The following is a 24666-nucleotide window of genomic DNA, read 5'->3' on the forward strand; positions in this document are numbered from 1 at the left end:
CAGAATGACTGCAAGTAAAAACCAATGACTGGAATCAGAACAGTTTTGGCAATACAGTGAATGAGTATTTCACTGTTTCATATCAGTACCCAGGAATCCCATATTAAAAAAAATATTTAAATAGTATTTACTTAGACTTAGAAATTAGAATTCAAGCAATGCCATGAAAAAGCTCACAAGGGATAAGAATTCATTATATTCATACAACATATTTCTGTAAAATACACTTTAACTTGGATCAATTTGATTCTTTGATTTTTGGAATGGCACTAAATAAATACAACTCTAATAAATTTCTAAGGGTTAATTAACCAGAGAGACGGAAGAAAGCAATAGAAGGCTTAGCAACTTTTTCCAAATAGGTATTTTCTAGGCAGAATCTTCTTTAAATCACATTGAAGCAGCATTTCTTAGTAATCTAAATGGGGCTATTAAACTGATGCTAGTAGATACAAAACGACTAAGAAAATTTGTGATTTCATAAATAACTATTTGCAGAATGACTCAGAGAAAGTAACAGTCCTTTCCAGACTTAAAAATTTATGAACTGATGACACTCTATTGATTGGAGCATTTACTGCACTTTCCATAGGGCTAATTAACAAAACTGCCCAGAAAATTAAATATAGTACTTAGCAAGATGACACTATGGCCCAGCTCTTTGCAAACATCCCCACAGTCAAACACTTCCATCCTCATGGAGGGGCCTAAGAAAAAGCTGAGTGCTTGCCCTAGTGAAGCCAGAGTGTTTCTCATTAACTCCAATTATCTTATGCTTACCTACACAGGAATATAAAGCTACCTAGAAGACATGTAAATTGCAGGAGCTGACCCTTGATGAAACAACACTACTAAAAATCAGATGTAAAAAAGTACTTGGTTTGTTTCCTCTATCACTTAACTTTAAATTATTACTATAGCACAGAATATATGGAAAGATAAATTTTTGTTATTTTTTCAAATAATATCAATTTGAATTGTTATATGTGCCAATGCAAAGGTACAGCAACAACCTGTCTAACATAGCAGAGAACAACAACCTGGATAGCAGAGTCTGAAAGGGATCTGCAGATCCCAGGGGAGAAATGGCATGAACTCTTAAAAGCAGCTCTATTATGACAAGATAAGCTAATACAATTTCTGAACATGTTAAAAGAAATGAGCAAAAACAGAGAGGCAGTTTTTGTCTGTTGATGATGTCATTTTAGAATAATATGTTTCTGCTACTTTTTTTTTTTTTTAAGATGTAAAAAGCAAGGACAGAAATGGAATGAGAAGAGTCACAAAGCTAAGTCTTAAGATAATGCCTTAAAGCAAGAAACTTCAGGGACCAAGTCATCTTGGTTTTTCAGAAAAACAACTAAAAGAGACTGAAAACTAAAACAGCAAAAGAAAATCAGAAGACAGAAGGCAGAGAAATTCAGCTGCTGAACTGGAAGTTTTCATCTAATGTGTTTTTCCATGCTTGGTTATTACAATGGCTATGTGCCATGGAGCCACTGACAAAGATGGACAGCTTTTTTGCCTTTTTTTTCTTTTTCTGTTTAAAGTTCTTACATGAATTGAATCTAATAACATTTGATTGAACAGAAAATCAGATGTAAGTCAGGAATTTTTCAGCTCTAGAAAAGATAAAAGTGAGTTACAGCTTTAATTGGCCATTGAATTAGCTCATATGAATAATAGCTCACAGTCTTTTCAAGTTCTGTGGCTTAATAAGACTCCCTTTTATTTCTTTATCTGAACATTTACTGGAAAATATTCATTTCTTCTGAGCTTAGTGATTACATTCCAACTTCAGACATGAAAAAATAGATAGCTATGCAAACCAAAAAACACAAGTAGCATAAAAAAGCTGCTGGGAACACAGGGTTTTTACCACCTTTGACATGTGTGATACAGGACAAAACTGACAGGGCACATTGTGACATGGGATTGCACCAGACAGGCTTTGCAGGGCTGCATATAAAAACCAGAAAAGACAAAAGGGGACAGACAGATATGCACCAGACAGCAGAACCATCACCCATGTCACAGAGCTGGAACTCAGGCAGTACACTGGCTTCTGTAAGTTCAGAGCTGAACTAACAAACATAGGAGAAATTTTATGCCATTCAAAAACTTAATTCCTATTGAGCCCCATACCTGCAATGCTCACAAGCATGCACTAACAAAAGCCACCTTGTGTGAAGCAATAATCAAAATAAAAGGTCAGTAAAGAAAACCATTCTTTATTGTCTGTCGTGAGTTACTAATCCTCTAACTCCCTACCTGCATAAACTCTTCCTAAAACCCCATTTTTCTTGAAAACAGTAGCATTAAAGATGTTTAGTTAATCTCTGACCAGTCACAAGCTATTAGTGCATTGCCACTATTTTCCATTACATAAATCAAATATCTACCTAAGTACTATTTATTCTTAGTGTACCTAACCCCACTACTCAGAGGCAGCAGCTCTGGTGACATAGTTTAGAGTAAGTTTCCACAAGAGACAGGAACTCAAAAAAAAAAATTTAAAAACTCCACCACCTTCTACCCTCAGCACAAAGTGCACTCATGAGCCCTACACATTTAAATAGGAGTATTGCTATTAAAGTACCCATCACAAACCTGAAGATCCAAATAAGCAGCCCTGCCTAGAGACAGAAGGAAGTACATGGGTCATCAGCACACCTTTTAATCCTCTTCCTGGAAATCTACCCAGTGCAAGGGTAATAATAACTCCCTGTATCAATGTCACAGTCTTTAACTGCTATTTTTGCATATGACCACTATGCTATATTCATCAAACAGTTAATCAATACTTTGCTTTCACCTCATAACTCACTGTGTGACCTGTGCTTTGTTCACTGCTCATTATTCAACTGTCTTATGATGCCAGAAATATTAATTTCCTCCAGAGCTTCTCAGTGCTGCTCATCATTTCAACATCTGAGTGCTGCACAAATTCAAATTAATTCACAACAATTCAGAGCAGCAAAGAAAAGGTACTACTGCTGTTTAAAATACAGGACAAGGAGGCACAAAATAATTAAAGGCAGAGGTATTCACTGATTTTAGATCTTATTTCTGAGGCATTACAGACATAATTTAAAAGTATTTAAAAATACTTCAAAAACATACATTGCAACATCACTTGCAGGTGTGATTGCTGAGGAAATTGGATTTAGGGCTCTAAAAGGGGTCATTAAAAATTAGATAATTAGAAACTATTACACCATTAGACATTCCACACAGAACTGGTTTTTAGCACTACATAGGAAAAGTATTTTTTGTGCAACAGTGCATTATTACAGTTGCATGACCTTTCCTTCCCCTCCCATTGTTCATTATTGACTTCCCAGCTCAACCAATAAAGCAGGAGCCACACGGGCATCACTCGTCTCTCCTGCACAGCTCCAGCACATCCCCAGAGCAGGTCCACCCTGCACAGAGACAGAAATCCTGCATAAAAACAGTATGTGATCACCCATGTATAATAAGGGGACCAAATTAAGGTTGCCAAGCAACCACCTCCCCACATTATGCCACAAATCCCTGTTCTTCATCTCTTCAGCAAACACATGCCAGGCCTGTCTCACAACCTGACTCTTCCTTGTCTGCTTCTGTGACCCTAATTACCCATTCTCCCAAAGGCTTCTTCATTGCAGTTTCTTTGTCCAGCCAGTGCCCATTTTCTCTCATTATTCCAGTTGTTACCCTGTCTTTCTGCTCTTCGCAATTAGCATTTTGTTCATCCCATCTTCCTATTTCCCTGACCAGCTCTCAGTCTGCTGACATTGCTAAAAAAATAAGGGGCAAACAACACTAAAAATATCAGATTAAGATCATGAAGTCTGGCAAAGCCATAAGTAAAAACATTTGTTAAATGAAATTTCCTGTAAACATTTTAATGTACTAAGAGCAAGACTAGAACTAAAAAAGTTCTCTTACACTTCATTCTCAAAGTGATTTTCTGCTGTTTCTTTCTAAGTGTGAATTTCACACTAAGATTTCAGCTAATATCTTCAAAGTCTGTTTTATCTAACCTCAGCATATTTTTACTTTACCATCATCTGTTGTTTTGCATGCTAAATCAGTCAAAATAAATTTTAGTCACAGAAAGAATAGATGATGTGCCTGGTATCAAGAACCTTATCTTTATTTGACAACCAACAATATAACTAACACTTATTGCCTTAAAACAAATATATCTATGAATATGCCTGACTACATAGAGAAAAATGGTCTGGAATACACTTGGAGCAGCAAAGGTCTGTTGGTCTTCTCCAAGGCATGTGAGAAAAAGCCATGATGAAACATCTGATAACCAGGCTATGGTAACAAGAATTTTAATCAATTCAAAGAAGAGCAAAAGAAAGTTGAAATAGCCCAGTCCTTTCTTACAGCAAGCAGTAAGGAAGACAGAGCAAAGTGAATTAGGCACTTTATAGCATGATTTTGGTGCTGACTTCATGTAACATGAGGCATTTTGCTGTTCAGAAAATTACAGTCAAGAAAGCAAATCAGAACCATGTCAGGATACATCTCATTTGGACAGAGCACTGGGAGGACATTTTCCAGCTGGGCCTCCTGGTGTTGGAATGACTTGTGATTTAGGTCTGATGAACATTGACAACAGCACTTCTGTTTTTCTAGGAAAATTTCACTGTGAACCTCTGAGGTGCAGCAGATGGTGTTGTTCCCCATCAGACTAATATAACTCCTTCTGTATCATCTATTTCTCCTATTTTAAAAGTGTAGTTGGATCTGCTATTCCTCCCTCCATTAACTTTTACTTTAAAGAGGGAATGACCCTCTGATTCCAGGGCTGAAAGAATAGTTAGTATCCACATCAAGATAAATATAACAGATCTTGGTAGGACACGTGCTCAATATAAACAAAAGAAAATGCTTCTTCACACACCAAGGAGCTGCTCTGTGGAAGAAATTTCCATGAGACACCGTGGATACCACAGAAGGAAAAAGATCGGTCAAGGGTTACTGAGTATCAAAATTGCATTTAGCTCAGGTATTCCTGAGAGCAGTCAGTGGCTGGAATGATCCCTGGGGAAGTTCTTCATGTGCTTTTCCTACTGTCAGCCTTCCCCCAGAGTTCATCTGCAGCCAGTGATGATAAAGAGAAGCTGCACTACTAGAGGGTAGGCAGCTAAATGTGTAGAGATTACAGGAGGGCCTCAAAGTGCATACACTGGGAGAATAACAAGAGATTGCCCTTTGCTGCTGCTCCTTGGCACGTGCTTGTGGCTGCTCTTCCTACACATTTTCCCATTTCAAAGAAAAGCTCATCCCATTACAAAAATAAAAAATAAGACTTTATCTGTGAAGAGTGAACAGAAGAAGAAAGAAACAGAGGTTAATTTTTTTTCAATCAAGGGAATATGGATGTGGAAGCAAGAAGGCAGGGGAGAGTCAAAGAATTACAAATGTAAGGATTCACATGAAGCCATCAGGCTGAGCATCTCTAACAGCACTTCTGTGAGCACACTGAATGCATGCAAGGATGTGGGGAGGCTGCCCAGTGGTGGCTAACACAAAGATGGGTCAGGATGAGAAAACCAAAACTGTTCCACAGGCACTGGGATTCCCCTCCAAGCTGCCATGTCCAAGAGCTGGTCATGAGGCGTTCATCCAAGCTGAGAATGTCACTGACTAGAAAATTCTGCTATCTGGTGGTCCCTTGGGAGGGGAGGATATGCAATTTACAGGCTACTGGATAGATGGCTCCTTGGTTTAATTCCACACAAGAGTTCTCAGGGTCTCGTGCATATGCTACCCTCATTCAGAATGATGTCATTGGTTTCCACCTCAATTTGCCCAGTCTTTGCCCACCAGGCCTATGGTTTATGTATTTTTGGCACAGCACAGATCTACATGCAAGCAAGTCACTCCCATCACGTGGCCTTGCACAGCTCCAGCTCACATCTCATGGACAAGGCTGTTGAGGGAGATCTCATTATGTACAATACCCGTGCTAGCATTAAGCCATTGCTTACAGATTTCTATGAACATTTAAAAAAAGTAAATCCACAAATGCCATAATATCATTATTCAGCTTCCCCACAGTGATCCTGAATGCTGCTGAAAGGAGCACCACGTGCAGCCATGCAAGAATAAAAGCCTGCATGAAACCAGGCAAGCACTAAAGCTGCCTTTCTCCAACATGTGTGTGGAACAAGCAGCAACTGAAATCACTAATGGTGACATTGTTTGCAGCTGGCTTATCAAGCTGCTACCAAGCTTCTTTGCAAGATGATTTTTAGATAGGCTATGCTCAGCAAAAAAAGCACAATTTCAGAAGCAGAGAAATGCTAATGGGAACATAACAGTACTCCACTGCGTCATTCGTCATAGCACGAGCATTACACAGGGAAATGAAAGGAGAAGAAAGATACAATTCAAGAAGAAAATGGTCACCATGCTTCAGATACCAGGCATATATAAGATACAATACATACATACATATATATATATATATATATCTGCTCTTTCTTTCTCCCCATGTTTTCAGTACACAGCTGATCTTTTCATCTGCTTGGTATATTTATACAGTTCTACAGAAAATTTCAGAAAAAGTTACCAAAAAATCCCAAATGTTACAAAGATTATGAAAATCACACATGCATATATTTGGAGTCTTCTCTCTCTAAATTTCACACTAAAATATGCTTGCTTATCTACTTACTGAAACACAAACTATGCTAACACCTTCTAATCTGTGGTTAACCTGCTGTGAAGAGTAAGGCAAAACAAAAGATTTTTTCACCCACGGTAGGAAAATATTCTGACAAACATTCCTGCAAGAAAATCTTTATTGTACTCATGCTTTCAAGGGCACAGAGGACTGTGTCAAGGTTCTTTTTCATGAGAAAAAAAAAAGAAAAGAAAATATCAAATAGTGCTCAAAAAGGGAGTACCATCCATCTTGTTATGTATGTAGAGAGAAAAACATAGCATATGAGTGTATAATCTAAAAGTCTATCATTATATAAAAGCATTGGAAGAGTAATTAAGGTTGTACAGGCACGATTCTTCTTTGAGTTTTGAAGACTTTGTCATATAGTCTGAACAATATATTTTATAATAAGTTTTGGTGAGGATGTGAAAGTAAGAGAGATGTAAATGAACTAATAATGAAACTAATTGCAAATTAATGTTCTAAAATTTCATAGGAACAAAAAGAAATCACTCTTGAAGGCCTAAAGAAGGAGTAGAAGTGAAAAAATAGGAAAAAATCAGCTTCTCTAAATAAGGTCTATTACATTTCCTAATGACAAAGGCTAAGTGTAAATAATTCTCCCAAAATTCAGTAGGAAAAAAGCTGACTTTTCAGGTTATTTAAGAAAACTAAACAAGGTGGCAAAGCCACAGTCAGCCACACAGCACAGTCACAGAAAAGGAGATTCATGGCCTATTCCCATCTCTGTGATTCACATTTCAGTGCCAATGCAGATCATTTACTTAGCAGCAATTGTCTTCAAAGTGCTGTGCAAACATTTTTCTTTCCAGTACCACCTCCGCTTCTCCCTCATCTGCAATGGGTTAAAAAGTAAAATCTTTCCTAACAAATGGAGAAAAGAACAATTGAGAAAAATGAACAAAAGGTTTTCAGTGATATGGCCATGGCCAGATAAATGTCCAACAAAAAATGGATGAAAGCCACAGTTATGCCCCACTGCTATTTAGCAGCAATTCAGGGGTGTTTTGCCCCGTAGCACATCCTTACAGGCTGTATAGCCACAGACCTGGAGGTAGCCTAGCCTGCAAACGCATTTTAATGTCAATCTAGAAAAGGCACAAACTGTGAAAGAAAATAAGTCCTAGCCTTGCTAGGACATGTTGGAGTTTAATTCATGCTCCCGTAAAATTTATGTGGAATAAAACATGAAAAAGTGGCAGTCAGTGGAACAGAAATGATGTATGAGGTGTCTGATAACTGCTCCTGTACACGCCAAGATTTGACATGACGGTGATTGCCAAGCAATTTCTTGCACCGCTTTCTCGGCACTCCCCACCCCAGGAGCGGCTTCCTGCGGGAGACCCGAACTGTCATCGTCGGCGTCCCGCGTCCCCCAGGGCTGACAATCCGCGTCTGCTCCCTCGCAAAGGACTGCGGGGAGTCCCGGTCCCGGCCTGGGGATCGGGCAGCGGCGCCATTCCCGGCGGCGGGGGAAGGGAGCGGGGAAGCGCTGCTGCCACTGCGGCGGCAGCCGGGAAGCGGGAAGCGAGCGAGCTCCCTCCCGCCAGGGCGGGGGAACCTTCCCACTCCGCCGGCCGCTTGAGCTCGGAGAACAGGAAAAGCAGCCGAATAGAACAGACAGACGCCGGGGCGGCTCCGCTGCCTACTGGGCGTGCCGGGCGGGGGATGGGGAGCCGAGGTGCAGAGATGCTCTGTGTCTGCGCAGCGCCGCTGTCGCGTCCCTCCCGGGCAGCCGAGCCGGGCCGAGCCGAGCGCCGGTGCCGCCCCGTGCCGGGAAGGCATCAGGGCGACGGGGAGCGGCGGGGCCGGCAGCCAGAGCCTCAGCGCTCCCTGGGGCCGGGGTCAGCCGCACCCATCCCTGCTGCCCCCTCCTCGTCCCTGCGCCCCGGCCTGTCTCCGGCCCCTCCGACCCTCCCGGCCACACCGCGCCCCATCCCGCCCAGTGCCCCGCTCGGGAGCGCCGCCGCCGCCAGCACCACGGAGAGCGCCCGGGCACCCTCGGCCCGCCCTGTCCCGGCACTGAACCACCCCTACCCCGGCACTGAACCACCCCTGCCCCGGCACTGAACCACCCCTACCCCGGCACTGAACCACCCCTGCCCCGGCACCGGACCACCCCTGCCCCGGCACCGGACCACCCCTGCCCGGGCCCTGGAGCCTCGGCGGGTCCCGCGGCTGGGGCGAGGCCGCCCTTGTACGTGTAGCACTGCGCCGGTGCTCACCGTTTCCTCTCGGGAATAAGCTCCTTCACTACAGACATCCAGTCGCAATCCTGTTCCCTGCTCACCAACGCCCCGACGCAGCCACAGAACCGAGGGCCCAGAAGTGACACACCCGAGAAAGCCACCGGGTCCCGGGGCCACCTTCCTGCTTTCCCCACGGGCAGGGCCTCTCAGGAGGGTGGGTCGACCTTGCATCCCGATACACCTGTTCTCATCCCCTGTGCCTTGCATCCCGATACACCTGTTCTCATCCCCTGTGCCTTGCATCCCGATACACCTGTCCTCATCCCCTGTGCCTTGCATCCCGATACACCTGTCCTCATCCCCTGTGCCTTGCATCCCGATACACCTGTCCTCATCCCCTCTGCCTGCACCTCGGCAGGGAGCCGTCACGGTGTCTGCCCTGCCTCAGCTCACATGCTGGTGTCTGTGAATGGGGATGTTTCTCTCCCCAGACTCACTTCTAGACTTTACTATTCTCATTTAAAGAAAAAACCTAGTTTAGTTTTTAGCATCGTCATCACTGTCTCAAAGAGAAAGCTAGCCTTATGCCCATGCTCTGGGTGATGCTTCACTCAAACATCCTCTTCACTGACTTCAAGGAAGCCTGAGAAGCATATTTGTGAGTGACCAGTTCTAGGGAAGCAGACACAGAGTGAGAGCATCACAGCTAGGGACGGCATGCAGTGTGGGCTGTGCAGATGCAAACAGCCCCACACAAGGAAGAACAACGGTGCCAATGCCCTGCTTTTCCCACCCACCCATACACACCCAGGAAACACATCTACAAGAAGCATCCTCCAAATTGCAAGCTGAAAACTTGCCCAGTGCCCTGCTGTCTGGAAGCAGTGTGGGAGTCTGGTATCCCTGAAAGCTCTTAACAGTAAGGCTGGTTATCCTCTGGGAGAGGCAAATGAGCCCCAGCTGGACAGTGAGATGAGAAGGCAAAGGTGGAGTATGCTTCTCTTTGTGCCAAGGTCTTGGATACTGGCTCCTCCAGGCCAGCAACTGCTCCCAGGCCTACAAGATGTACAAACAGGTCCCATCACTGCCCTGTTTCTAGCAATGTTTCAATTAACCTCTACCACATTTGTTTAGTGACTGCCAGTTATGTCACTGCCTTTCCTCTTGCCAGGGATAGAGAATTCTTAAAATTAGTGTAGGGAATTCTTAGAACGTGTCCATCCCCCTTCATGTAATGACCACATCAGATCCCATCCTGCACACTTCATCCAGGGAATCAATCACATCTTCCCAGCGACTCTTACCAGAGTGCATCAGGGAAGTAGTTACTGACTTCTGTCCACATTTATCCTGTTCTGGGATTTCCAGAGCCCTTTGAGAGCGTAAGCAGGTCCAGCTGCCATTTCCCAAGGTTAAGAAAAGTTTGAGATGACCAAGGCTAGGTCTGCGGACAGTAAAACAGTAAAAAAGGTACTAAAATGCAGAAACATTTAGTATAAAACAATTAAACAATTGTATAGGATATTTGTGTACCCTTGCAGGAGGCGAAAATAATCTGAGCAGCTGTTTTACTGAAATGGTCGAGGAAATCCCTTGCAATGGTCCCCCTTCTTGTTGCATCTTTGGAATGAAATATGTTAAAATGAATTTGTGCATGTTTTACAGGTAGCAACAGCAGAGCCCTCAACACCAATAGGCTTTTTTCATGTAAGACATAAAACATTTGACATGGAATGTACTATTAACACCAGACCGAGGGGGGAGAAACATCCAAGGACTGATTTCCATTTCAAACTGCATTCTGGCACTTTGTACTCCAGCACCATTGGTGGATCAATATTTAATGCCCGGAGATTCTGGCTCTGCAGGAGTCATGTCAGGGGACCTCTCGAGCCAATCTGCTTGGGTGGAGGAGTGATAATTATTCATGGGCTCCTGCCTCTTGCTCCTTCTCTTGCACAGCCCCACTCTGCTGACTCAGTGCCTTATTCAGTCTTCTCTCCCTCTCTCCACTGCTGTAGCTGGACCCCTTTGCCTTCTCCGCCTCTGAGAGCTGCACATCCCAGCATGGCTAAAACAGCAATGGGTAAGAAAACGCCTCTCTTTTCCTTCAGCCAGCACTACGGCTGCTGTCTCCTAGGTCTGCTACCTACCCTGGGTGTTCTTCTCGCTCTCCCAAAAGTTTAGGAAAAAAAAAATCAAGAGAACACTGAACGTATTTTTTATTTCATTGATCAGAGAAAAAAGGAGAGGGTGGGTGGGACATGGGGATGTTTTAACGTTTTAGTATCTAACCAGAGATCGAATTAATTATATAGCAATGGGTGAGGTCGGCACATGAGCACAGCGTAATTTTGAAATGGTTTTCATTATTTTAAAGGTGAATAAATATTTTTTAATATATATGCATATATACTATACAGATATAGATAGATATTATATGTGTGTGTGTATATATGTGTATATATATATATATATATATATATATATATATAAAAGAAAAAAAAATAAAACCAAAAACGAACGGTAAAGTTATCCCTGTAGTCAGTGTGCCTCCACCCATCCCCGCCGGCCGGAGTCAGCGCTCCCCTCTGCCTCTGAACCCGCGTGGGGAGAGGGAAAGAGGAGCCGGGGAGAGGCACCGCCGCCCGAAAGGGGCTCGGCGCGGCTCGGGGGCTGCGGGCGGGGCCGGGCCGGGCCGGCGGGCCCGCGGTGCGGTGCGGTGCGGGGCGGGGGGGCTGCGGCGGGGCGGACCCCGCCAGGCGCGCACTGCGGCCGGCCGCGCCCAGCCCGGCCCGGCCCTGCACGGCACCGCGGGGCTGCGGGCGGGGGCGGGGGGGAGCCGCCGCTCGGCGCTGCCCCGGCGCTGGCCGCACCTGCAGTCCGCCGGGGGGCGGGGGCCGGTGAAGTAGGTCACTGCATCACGGAGAGCTGGTGTGCGCCAGCAGTGCCCGCCCTGCGCTCTCTCCCGGGGGGCAGCCGCCGGGGCTGTTGTTACCTCGCGTTTTCCAGCGGCACGGAGAGCATCCCCCTCCCCCGCAGGAGCCGCGCCCTGCCGCCGCGGCGCCCCCGCCCCTGCCCGCTCCGGGAGCGGCCCCGCGGGGCGCGGCCCCTCCGCCCTTCCCGGCCCCGCGGGGCTCCCGGGTCTCGGGGAGCGCCTGCCCGCCGGGTCCCTGCTGGTCCTGCTGCTCCTGGCGGGAGCGAGGGGCGGTAGCCCGGCGCTGGCCCCTTTGTTCGAGGGAGGCTGCTGGGTAGGGTGGGAGAAAAAATCCCAGTGAGGGTGTGGAAGAAGGAGAGAGAGAATAGTCGTGGGGTCGGACTACTGAAAGCGTCCAGACCCTAACGCTCCTCAGGGTTGTTTTTTGTTGGTTTGGGGGTTTTTTTGGATTTGGTTTTTTGGTGGTTTTTTTTTTTTTCTTTTTGAAGAGGAAAGAGGCTGGACCTGCCTTTGACGCATTCAAATTCAAGTTTTCACAATCATTCACCATTAATGTCATGCACACGCAAATCCCACAAAATAAGGATGAAGTGCTCCCAACACAGTTAGTGTCCTCCCCAAGAAGCAAATCCTGTTCAAATTTCCATTTGTGCAGATTCTTTTTACCACTCTTCATCGCATTGCACGAAGTTACACCAAACCCTCCTGGCACCGGCTGAGCCCGATGCATTACCCCAAGGCGTTTATCTGAATGCTGATGTTCCTCTCGCAAGGAACAATTGGTGGGGATTGAAAGCATTCTAAGCCGGCTGTGGCACCCTTGGGAGCAAGGCATGAGACAGCTGTAGATGCAAACAGAGGAGGGACGTGAGGGCTGCGGGAGCCTGGCCAGCCCTGCAGTGCCGAGCACGCCGTCCCCTCCCCACTGCAGCAATCCCGTAATCAGTATTGATAATTTCTACTTGGTCGGGGACTTAGCGCTGCAGAAGGCCTGTTAGGAATTCTGTCACAAGGGAAGGAAGGGCTCCTCAGCCTGGTGTTAATGATCTCTCATCACACCAATATAAAGATTTCTGCGGCAAGAGTGATGCCAGGAATCATTAGGTTTGCCCAGAGACAGAGGGACTGTGAGGCGCCAGTTTGTCTGTTAATCCCTCGTTAACGAGCCACCTATACCAGCTATAAAAAGCCGTGCAGCCACCTAGCTCCAGTTTCCAAAAATACTAATTACAGCCACATTCAATTAGAAAATTAAAGTTACTTTATTAAAAGCATCTTCCATCTTTAAACTCACCAAGCTTAAAGGATTCTCCTCACCATTTCTTTAAACAATATTCTTCCTTGTTATTATTAGACAAAATTTGTATCTAGACAGCCTATTAGAGTAAACCACTTTATTTCAAGAGTTACAACAAAGCAACAAATTTTATTTTCATGTGGAAAAATAGATCCATTCTCAGTAATGCACATTTCCAGTTAGGGCTAAATGAGCTGCATTTGTTCCTGTACTCAAACTTTACCCAGTAGAACACTGAAAGAACTACAGAGTGCATGATTTTTTTCCTGTTGAGCACCAGATTTTGCAAAGTGGCAATAAAGGCTAGGTCTTGCCACCACTGGAGCCAGCAAAACATTTCTAATCAGCTTAACCCAGCCCACTATTATGTTTCTGGCCCTGGTCCAGCAAGGCACTTAGTCAGGTGTCTGAGCATGTGAATAGTCCTACTGGCTTTGGACAGAACTCTTCACATAACTCAGGTTAGGCAGATGCAAAACACCTTGAACAAGCCTGTGTTTATATTCTGCAATAGAAAGCAAAATTAAGCCTAATTTTCTATTAAGATGTGTAAAATAAGAGGTTTTCAGGGAAAGCTCCTTTTACTTACGTAGGAGTTTCAACAGCTGCAAGAACTTCTGGAGATCATTACACTCTGAATGCCCACAAGATTCTTCTTTCTGTTTAGTTTACATAGTATATGAATGATGCATGCCTCACAAGCATCTTTGTTTGGGGTTTTTTTTAAGTGTATCTTTTCTTGAAATTCCATGTAAAACAACTGTACAGAAATTCTGGGGGCTTTTAAACTTCATCCTCCCCCTGACACCATCTTCCACATGAATTACAATATTGGATAGAGGAAATTCTTCACACTTTAAGCTCCCAAGGAAACAGGACATGTGTTACATAAATCAGGGCCTTTGCCCTGATTTATGACTCTCAATCAGGGTCACTACAGACCAATCAGGCCACATATCTGGTTTGATAAACTTACTTAGTGTAAAGTACATAGATGGCAGTGTGAAGGTGAAGCAGTGTGTGATGCCATTGGAACTAAAAAAGTGTTTGAAACCATTGTTTCATCGTTTTGTTGCGATGCTTTATTTAAAGAATATTTAATGTTCTAACATCTTCAGATGACCATCATACAGAAAATCTCAGTCCTGATTATGGTTCTGGTTTATTTATAGGAAGCTAACAGAAATACATGGGGTATGTGTTATGGAAGTGTTTTAATGTCAACTCCTTTTGAGATAGTCAGGAACACTTTAAGGTGATGAATGGGTGGGATTATGAGGATACAGGAATTGAGGCAGTGCCATGCTCCCTCTTTCTCAGATATAACAAATAATATATTCTCAGATATAACATATCTGAGTGAGACTGATTAAACCATTGTAGAAGTGCTTCAGAGTTGCTCTTCTACTTTGTCATTTGCATTTTAGTCATAAGCTCAGACCTCAATAGTTAGCTTGATGGATGCAAGGCCACTGCTTTTTCAGTTAACTAAGTACTGCATTATTGTTTTATCTGGTGTGTAACATACATATGAAGCCATAAATAAGTGTATGGTTGTTGAGTTTGACTGGTTCCATTATTTTAATAGGTAGCCTTTTTTTACTGCAAAGGGGTAAGAGTTCTGCCTCTGGTCTGCCACTACACTTAAACAATTGCTTGACTGTCAACAATTGCACGAGTAGTCATCTGAATAACAATGGCAATGACAAGCTTCAAGTTAAACAACATATGGCTAAGTGCCAGGTTGAATTTGGACTTCAAATGGGACACCATGAATTTGAACACGCTTCTTTCCATATTATTCCGTTTTTAGCTGAAGGTTTTAACCTTCCCCTTTTATAAATAAATGAATATACGTCAGCTCTGAATTATTTCCAACTGTCACAGAATTACATGTCTGTAATTAGGAAGTTAGTTTAAGAGAAGAATGAACATAGGCAAGAATCGGAAAGTTATTTATTGTATCATAATGTTGGCAGATATGTGATTTGACTGAGATACCACTATTCCAAATTTTTTGAAGAACTAGGAGAAGACATCACAGAATATGCTGGGTTGGAAGAGACCCACCAGGGTCACTGAGTCCAACTCCTGGCCCTGCACAGAACCATCCCCAAGAGTCACACCATGTGCCTGAGAGCACTGTCCAAACATTTATTGAACTCTGTCAGGCTGGTGCTGTGACCACTTCCCTGTGGAGCCTGTTCCAGTGCCCAACAACCCTCTGGGTGAAAAAAACTTTTTCCTAATATAATTTGGATGTGACAAGGAAACTGAAGTGGTAATATTTCAGTTAGTTTATTTCTTCTGTGAACTTTTATTACTGAGCTAATATAGAAATGTTGGTAAGTAAAATTCACTAAAGAACTGAGGTTAACACCTATTCATGTTCTTTTCTTGGTTTTTAAAGACTTGATTACTCTTCCTACTCTTGAGAATTAAGATAGGAATAATTTTAAAAACAGTCCATATGGCTAAGGATTTATATTGCTTCATAGCAGTTCTTTACTTACCCTGAGGTGTACTGGCAGGAGGGATGGAACGTCATCTATTCCATTTTCTTATGGAAGATAACCCATAACACACTGAGGAAATAAAAATAAACTTCAGCATCTTGAACACTTCCAAAATGTTCTCTCACCTCCACCTCCATTACCATCACCTTTTTGTCCCAATATAAGCTCGAGTTAGGCTAAAAACTTCCCTGTTTAATAATGTAATCCTGTAATTCATTCACACAGATTTTGTGAATTTGAATTTTCTTTAATTTATTATTTAAGACCGGAATTTTTTTACCATTGGTATTTGTTCCACAATGGTACATTTCTCTAGATCACATTTTGCACACCAATTTTTTATTATATATTCTTTGTAATCTAACCTTATGGTTATATTCATCTCAGGTGACATTTATATTAATTTCTTTAGAAAAGAATTCTCCATTTTCAAATTAATAACATTCATTTGAGAAAAAAAATACCTCATTGCAAAAAAGAGATGGGGCACTCACATCCAGCAATATATTTAGGTAGTGTTTTAGCCTTCAAAGACTATATTGATTTTCCTAATTGCTTGCAGAGAGAAGTCAGCATTATTTTGTAGTCTAAAACACAGAGAGCAGAAGGTTCCCATGACAGATCAGTCTGGGCAATACTTCGCTTGTGCAGCATTTTCATGTAGGTCTAATTTACTACCTTAATAGTTCACAGACAAAACAGGCAAAGAGATGCTCAGCACTCCTGAAAAATAACAAACATTAGGAGGCCTAAAGTAGGCATCCAAAAATGGTGTCACACCACATAATTGGTATAGTGACTCACTAAAAGCTTTGCTAAAGCTGGTACAGCAAAAAAAGCTGAAGATAAGGGACTGAGGGTGGCATCTGGCCCTGTGACCAGTGGGCAAAGAGAGAGAGTGTAAATTTTCCTCTCAGCTTAGGGTATTAGGCTTCAAAACCCTTTATCCTGGCACTTTCAGTAGCTCTGCCCGAGAGGAGGAGCAAATGGGACACCATGAAGCAGCAGTGCTTGCTTACCTCTGCAGTAACTACCTTCAAAAACTCCACTGTCAGTTCTCCATACAAGTCACCTTTAAACACAAAAAACTATTGCCATCCTCAGGTGGCTTGCAGAGAACATGCCTTCTTCAGCATTTATCCATAAAATGGATGATAGATGAACCAACTTTGAAATGAGTCTTGCCTCACTGGAGCCAATTGGAGTGCAGTACAGCCATTGGCCTCAGCACAACCAGCTGCTCTTTAGTCCATGGGGACACAGAAACTGGCAGCTGATTTGGAGGAATGGCTGCTATTCACAATCCTTTCTAGGCTACACACAACCCTCACACTATTCCATGGATACAGTCTGAGGTGGTGTTGGTTTTCATTCCCATTAAAAGGATTGTTGCTCCCACTCAGAAGGGTGGGTCCCCATGGGGAATGTCAGCCAGCAGTCCCACCAGGGACAGGTATCTCAGTCCTGCAAGGTGCTGGGTACCATGACTGCAGTGCAGACAGTACCTGTTCCTCTAGTTGCTCAGAACTTTTCAAACATGGACAAAAATGGCTTTGGAGACCTCAATCCACGTGGACCTGCATCCTGAGTCAAAAAAAAATGGACTGATGCCTAAATGCTGGCTCCTGGGAAATAAATACCTATGACATCATGTGTCTGACAAATACCAGCATACAAAGCTGATCTGAAATTATTTCACTTTCTCTTCCACTTATGTTTTTCTTTTTCCTGTCTTCTAATACATAATTTAACCACTGAAGTAAATTTAAGTTATTTCTGCCAGGATGTGCAGAAATAATTTGAAATTGAATTGAAATTTTTAAATTGGTGCTCAGTATCTGCACAAAATATTAGGCTTTGCTGAATATATTCAGAAGTGTTATTTTTCTAAGTTATAGCTTTCAATCCAGGCAGTTCATAAATAAATCATGATTTATGCATTCATTCTAAAGTACAAAACCTGTCACTGTTGTAGCAGTTATTGTGTGAAATTGTGATCCTTCACAGACACAACCACAAAACAGGATTATAAGGAGTTTTTCACCAATTTGACCCCAAGCAGTAGTTTGGAGAGGTGGCTGAGGATAGGGTTAGTAAATCACCTGTGGTGAGATAGAGGCATGGCTGCACCTCCACAGCAACAGGGAGAGGTCAGCACCTCTGGCTGTGTTCAAGGTCGGCCCAGAGTGAATGTGCTCATAATTTGGTGGCCCAGAGGAAAATGCCAGGAGGAATGGTGAGACTTCCACTGTCCCTTGGACTCTTCACACACAGCCTTAGGGAAGCCCTGGCTCAGTCTCTTCCATTGAGGTGAGTGGAGAAGATGTGGCAATGGGTGAGCTCCTGCCCCTGAGCCCAACAGCTGGTGCGTGGCCTCCAGGTGTGCTGCTGGGGTGTGGTGGCCCTTGTCCCTGTGTCCTCCTTCCCACAGAATACCAGAGCCACCAGCTATGGCTCTTTCCACTCTCCCATGAGAAGAGCATTATGCTAAAGAGAGAACAAGAGAGCACACAGGAGGGAGGATGACCCACACCTAGGAGCTGGAGATCCCAGGAGCATCGCTGGATTTTGCATATATGGCAAAATAGAAACAGTTGTGGAAGCAGCAAATAGAACCTGAGTTCCTTTGGGTGATAGGATGCTTTGGCTTGAATGGAAATTTTGAGAGTTTGACCCCAGCTCTGGCATTTCCCAGTCAAAGATGTCACTGTAGGCAGTTGCTCCAATAGGCAGGACTAAGACAGCCAGCAGCATTCCTCCTCAGCTACTTTTTAAAAGACAACAGTGGCTTGCTCCTCTGTTTATGAAGAGCCCTGTGCTACCTATGTGTGCCCTACACTCCCAGGAAACAGGCTACACAGATTTCTTCAGAGGACTGGCTGTGAGCTGGAGGAACACACAATTCCCCATGTTAGTGGCTTAAACATTTCGAGTCTCAGCTATCCTTGCTTGTCCAAAGTTTAGCACCCTACAATGCAGACCAATTTAAAGAGCACAAATTGTGGTTTTCTGTATTCTCATGACCTCTCCTCATCTGTGTAGGAATCTCTGGGATCCAGATTCTTGATTTAGAAACCTGAGTTTTCTTAAGCATCATTTTAGGCACCTAGCTCCTTTATTGGATTTGTAGGTTAATCATTTTATGACCTGACTTTCTTCTCTTTAAGATGAGGATAATCTTGGGTACTTACCTCAGAGCTGGGATGTGAGGTTATGTTCCATACTGCATGAAAATGTGTAACCATGCTCTGATGTTATAGAAGTGCCAAAATCCATACTGATCAGATTAAGAAGCAGAGCAACTTACCTGCTAAAGCTGTATTAGCATTCTGTACTATTGAGGTACTTTTCTATAATCCTTAGGGAATTTCCTAGGGAAAGAAAAAGTAATGATGAGTTTATTTAATGCTACTGAAGGCACAGAGTTCTACAAATTCAGAATTTACCCTAAGCTAAGGTATACGCTACTGGAAGGTAGATGAAATATCTACATTTAAATATATTCACTTATCTGTAAGTAGCTAAAACTTTTGATCTTGATGCTATTTTTGATGCTTTCAAAATTGCCGAAAACACAAATTGTCCTTTTGGACTAAGATTTCTGATATATACATGTTCAAATTCATCCTCTGGTTTCCAGTAGGATGACTCTGGATGTCATTTGGTAGAGTTCCCTGAAGTGACTAATATCATCACGTCTATCATTTTTCTTTTCCAAAAGATTGTGCAGACCACAGCCATGTCAAAGATGCACAAAATGTTTTTAACAACATTGCTATATGGAATTGCAGCAGAAATAACCTTTTTTGGTTTACAAGTATTTTTGTACTGCAAATCCTCCAGTTACCTGAATGGAGCTGTAAGAAAAATTGCATGTACCTAGGAAATCTTAAAGCAAACGCATCAATATCCATAATTTTTCAAAGACATTTTTGGAAATGAAATTCATTTCTGTAACCCATTTCATTAGTCTGTTAGCTATTTTGATGTATTTGTTGCTTACTTTATTCATGTGAAAAGAAAGGGTATCTTATGTCACTCAAGTCATGTTTGTATCAATCACTTGAGTATACCTTGTTGTTTCCAGGTGCTGGTGTTTTTTACATAGATGTAATACAAAAAAAGCTATTTCTAAGCTGATATTTTTTTTCTATGTGCTCAGATATTTTTTGATGCTGTCAAGACTGCAGTTAGGGGACTTTCAATATTGTATGCTGTAGGTAGGAATGAAACTCTGATTCCTGATTTAAAAACCTAAATGTTTAATATTTGTCAACAAACCACTTGTTCTCAAGGCAAATAACTTCTACTGGGAAATGATGTTTTAAGTATAAATATCATTTTACAAGTAAAATATCAATAATGACTTAAGAAAAATAATAGTAAGGTATTTTTTTAAGCTGCATTGACAATTCAAGTTACTCCATTATTTTTTCAACAGTGAAACATTAAGAAGAGAAATATCTTACTTAGGGAGCCATTCTGCATTTGACTAACAGTGTAGAGTATTTCATCTTCTTGTTGTGAGAGGCTTGAAAAACAGGAATAAACATGACAGAAGTACTTTCAAGTCCTCTGCAAAATTGTAATTATCAGTTTGCATCTCTTGCCAGTGCTGTTCTAGAGGTCTCATCTCTGCTGGTATCCTGGTTTCTGCACAAAGATGTAATGGGTCTGTCAAGGGTAAAAATTGCAATAAGAACAAATTCTGAACCCATGCAGCAAAATGAAGCCATTTAGATAAGCAAACATGTAATCTACAATATGAAGGCTGCAAAATTATATTTAGTGCACTTCTATGTAGTTGTACAAACTGAATTTCCAAGATAAAAAAAAAAATTAAGAAGAAGTATTGTGGAAACAGAACATTTTATCAGATGGACTCCAGTCTGTCCCTGAACTGTGATTACTATTTTTATAGTCTTTTAATGTAATTTGTATGTAGGAGAAAGTTTGAGATAGCAGTTAGGAAAATTTCTATTTGATAAAACTCTCAATGTTCTTGTGAACAATCTACCATCCTAATCCATCTCCCATCTACTCCACCCCCATGACCTACTGATTTGCAGTCTCATCCATTTCCTTGGTACCCTTTCCCTGATTTTCTCAACCTACTTTCATTATCCAGTCAGTCAAGTGTTATCCTCATTCTTGATCCAGTTTCAGTCATCCTATTCCTTGACTGACTTTACCTGCTTGGTTTTCCTTCTTTATTTATTGTTTTTAATTTCTCTGCTCTTGGCAATTATTCCCACAATGCAGATTCAGCTCTCGTCTCTTCACACAGCTGCTTCATTCCTGTAGTCCTTCACACTTCTATGAGATCAGAAGGGGAGGAATTGAGATCACAGGATAGTTGTATCCTCTTTTTTTTCCAGTTTCCAGTGCTCCTCTGGTCCATAACATCACTCTTAGCCCACATGGAATCAGAATCCAGCACAAAGTGGCTTGAGAGAAGCTGCCTGTAAAGCTGGATTTGTGTCTCTCAGACAAGGCTGAAGGCTGAAATCTGATATTTCACTGACTTATTCCATGGCCAGGCCTGGACAAATTTTTCAAATGAAGAATGATTCCCTGGCAGAAAGCACTAGAACCTTCCAAACAAGTGCAATAACCACTTGCTTAACTTACCCACACACATGTATTTTTCCCTAGTCATCATCACAGAAATGGTGAAATGTTTTTAGCTAAAACCTTCTCCAAAATTCAGGAAGAAGCAGCCTTCCAGCCAAGAAAACTGTAGACCAAATTGTAGTTTAAGGATGTGATTTTCAGTGGAAGGACAGATTTTCTGATGCAGTGGGAGAAACAAAGCAGCACAAGGTGGGAAATGGCAATGGCTGACAGTGTTGCACGTTTAAGTGGCTAAGATGTGCAAAGGCCAGGAACATCAACCTTGACAGAATTAGATACTAAACTAGTGGAAGTCTGTGGGTGAAGTAGACTCATGTTGATTTACATCTATTTTTCCCCCTTTAAAACTCCCAAAGCATCAACTTGGGAGGAAACAGCTCCTTTATTATTTTTTAAAATCATGTAAGAGCCAGCTACACTAAAAAAGCAGGAGAATTTTATTATTCAGAAAAAGAAACTTCTTTTTATACTGGAAAAAGATCATATAATGAAAAAGACAGAATAGGCTGTTGCAAATTGACATTTGGGGATATCTAACTCCTGCTGCTTTTAGAACATAGTAAAAATGCGATGGACAATCCAGTTCTGGAAGTTTGATAAGTCTGTTGTAAAGGACAGACTGAACAACAAAGAAGTTCTGATTTGCTGTTAATGGCAGATTGTTGATGCTGGTGCACAGTGCCCTGAAAATTTCACTATTGCAGGATCCTTTTTTTTTTTTTATTCTAAATGAGACAAACACCCTTACACCAACCAAGTGGAGCATCTCTGCAGGGATCAGCTCCTCATGTGGTTAATTTAATAGCAGAGCAGTGTCTCTGAATTCATCAAGATTTTCTTCTAAGTGGAGGCTGGTCTTGCAGAAAAAATAGAGAGGCACAGACAGAGACAGCTGCAGAGAGAGACAGAGAGAGCAAAGGTACTCTAGAAATTTTCAGTAATATTTTGGGATGAGAAAAATGCCACTAAATTGAAAAACAGTAAAAAAGAAGGAAGGAAAAGAGAAAGATGAAAAAGAGAGGAGGGTCTTGAAAGACTGGGAAACAATTGGGAGCAGTCACATTCCCAAAAGTCCATATAAATTGCTATAGCATAGACATTTATGTATTGATTTTACATCTTCAAAAATCAAAGTGCTTCGTTCATGCAAATCAGAACAAAGCTACTTAAAACACAGGTCACTTCACTGCAAGCAGTAGCTCTTGTTCTAGTTTTATTGTAGCATCAATTGTAATAAAAATATTGTACCAGCAAATGTTCCCTTTCAGCCAATTTAATCAATTCTGAATAATATACTAATTTCTTTGCACCATCAGTGTCGTTTCCAAGAAGAGGCATCATTCTTTATCTTTCTTTTTTTTTCTTGTTAATTTTATTCATCTTCTGGTTAGCATACTCAATAATATTTATAATTTATGCCCAACCATGATAGAGTTTATATGCTGTTGAGAGGTATCATTATTTTCATTATGGAAGCAATCAAATGTTTGCATGTATGCATAAAGTCATGGCAGGATACAATAGCAGAAATATAAATCTGGTAATTAGTAGTAATAGCTGCATAGATTGTTTAGGTAAAGGTCACACAGAAAACTCTGAAAGCCACAGAGTGACAGATGTGTGTCATATGGAAGGGTTTGCTTCTGTCATTTCATGAATTTGAGCACCTCATTTAGTGTGCTCACTACCTTAAGCCATCTATTTTCCCAGTTATCCCCCACCTCCCTGACAGCCCTCCACTGGACTTTCAGGTGTTCCTCCATGTCACTCTGAAATTGGGGGATCCAAGAGTGGATGTAGAACCTCAGGTGCAGCTCCACAGCACCAAACACCTTCAATCAAATGTGAACCCAACCAACCCCTCCTGCTGATTCACACACACCGCTGCTTCTTCCCTCTGTCTGCCAAACCTGGATGTTTAAAAGAGGTTGAAGAAATAGAAAAAAAGGAAAAAAAACCCCACAAACTCTCCCTTGTGAGATTTTTTATGCCAACCTACACATGCTGAATTTATTTCTACAAACTTTTTAAAAAAATAAGTCACTTCCCCAGTATCCATTCCTGTTTTGGTTCTTACACTTCATCCTTCAGCATTGACAGTTATGGGTTTAGGAACCCATCATCTGAAGCCTCACTTGGGCATTTGTACTTTTTTTGGACTGTGGAGAAGAGTAACAGAAAATTATCTTATCCCTTTCGATGTTGTAAAAATAGATTTCCACACTAGCCCCAGTTTCTAGATTTGGTGACCTGCCAAAAGATACTTCTCCTAGTCATTCTGCTGCCCACTTCTTGCAGAAAACACCAAGTGAAAAGATGAATTTTACAGAATCTGCTTTGTATCAACATGGTTGGTGAGGGAATTGCTGTCATTTGTGCTTACTCTGTGCAGTGCTGTCAAAGTCCTTCAAAACCTGAAGACATTATTTTTTGAATCAAAGGATTTCTCCAAAGATACACATGCCTTTGATAGACTTCCTACATAGGGAGACTGTGTTATATTAGGGATTACATTTCTCTAAACCCAGAAATTTCATCCTTTGTAATATCTCATAATTAAATACAGCCCCTCACGCCCACATATACCCCACTGAGTAAAATTGTATAAAAACATTTACATTCCAATAGTTTTTGTTATGAAAAAGGGGAACTAAGCCATACAACATAAAGCATCAGAGTAACACAGTTTCCATTATCACACCTTCTTGGTTTAAAGCAAAATCTTCCATAATTATGAGGTATGTCGACAGTCAAAATCTAATATCAAGCAGTTTTATGTGGAAACTCAGGAGTTATTTACTAGGAGCTTATTTTGTTCTGGCATTCAAATTTAAAATACTCCTGTTAATTAACACAACTATAATGTGTGTCCCATTGTATAATTGCAAGGATTGGGATTCTTCCTTTGTACGTAATCTGCTTACATATGTCATTTGCAATTGTGTGCAGAAAGCAAACCCTGTAAAGAAAATGCCTTTATTCAAACTGATGAGACATTCTTATTTTAAAATGCTCCACAAAATTAAAATTCCATTCAAAACCTAGAAGTAAATTGGATTTTCCAGACTGCCTCCTTTCATTGTCTTTTGCATTTTGACATTTAGTCGGTAGCCATGGCAGCCAGTAAGAATAATTGTGGAGCATAAAGATGCAGTTACACATATTTGGCTTTGGGTTAAGTACATTAAATACATGGGAATTGCTCAAAATCAACCCATAAACTTACACAAATCTAGTTTTATATACATACATATATATACACATATATATACATATACACACATATATACTTTTTTATGTATAGACATATACATAAACTTACTAATTAATGATTCTGTATGTTTGATTTTCAGACCCTGCAAAATGTGTTTTCTTGCCCATATGGAATGATTAGT

At 41.8% G+C, this 24666-nt stretch overlaps 1 protein-coding gene across 1 annotated transcript in view; it reads left to right on the plus strand.

The window, feature by feature from the left end:
- Positions 1-10723: 10723 nt before the first annotated feature.
- STMN2 (stathmin 2) overlaps positions 10724-24666 on the plus strand; it is a 39978-nt gene continuing 26035 nt past the window's right edge. The window contains exon 1 of the mRNA XM_071421322.1: positions 10724-10972. Within this exon, the coding sequence (XP_071277423.1) occupies positions 10954-10972 (19 nt within the window). The 5' untranslated portion in view covers positions 10724-10953. The remainder of the gene's footprint in view (positions 10973-24666) is intronic.

Source organism: Agelaius tricolor, unplaced genomic scaffold (assembly GCF_023055355.1).
Source record: "Agelaius tricolor isolate 1412-34295 unplaced genomic scaffold, bAgeTri1.0.p SCAF_2, whole genome shotgun sequence".
Classification (NCBI taxonomy): Eukaryota; Metazoa; Chordata; class Aves; order Passeriformes; family Icteridae; genus Agelaius; species Agelaius tricolor.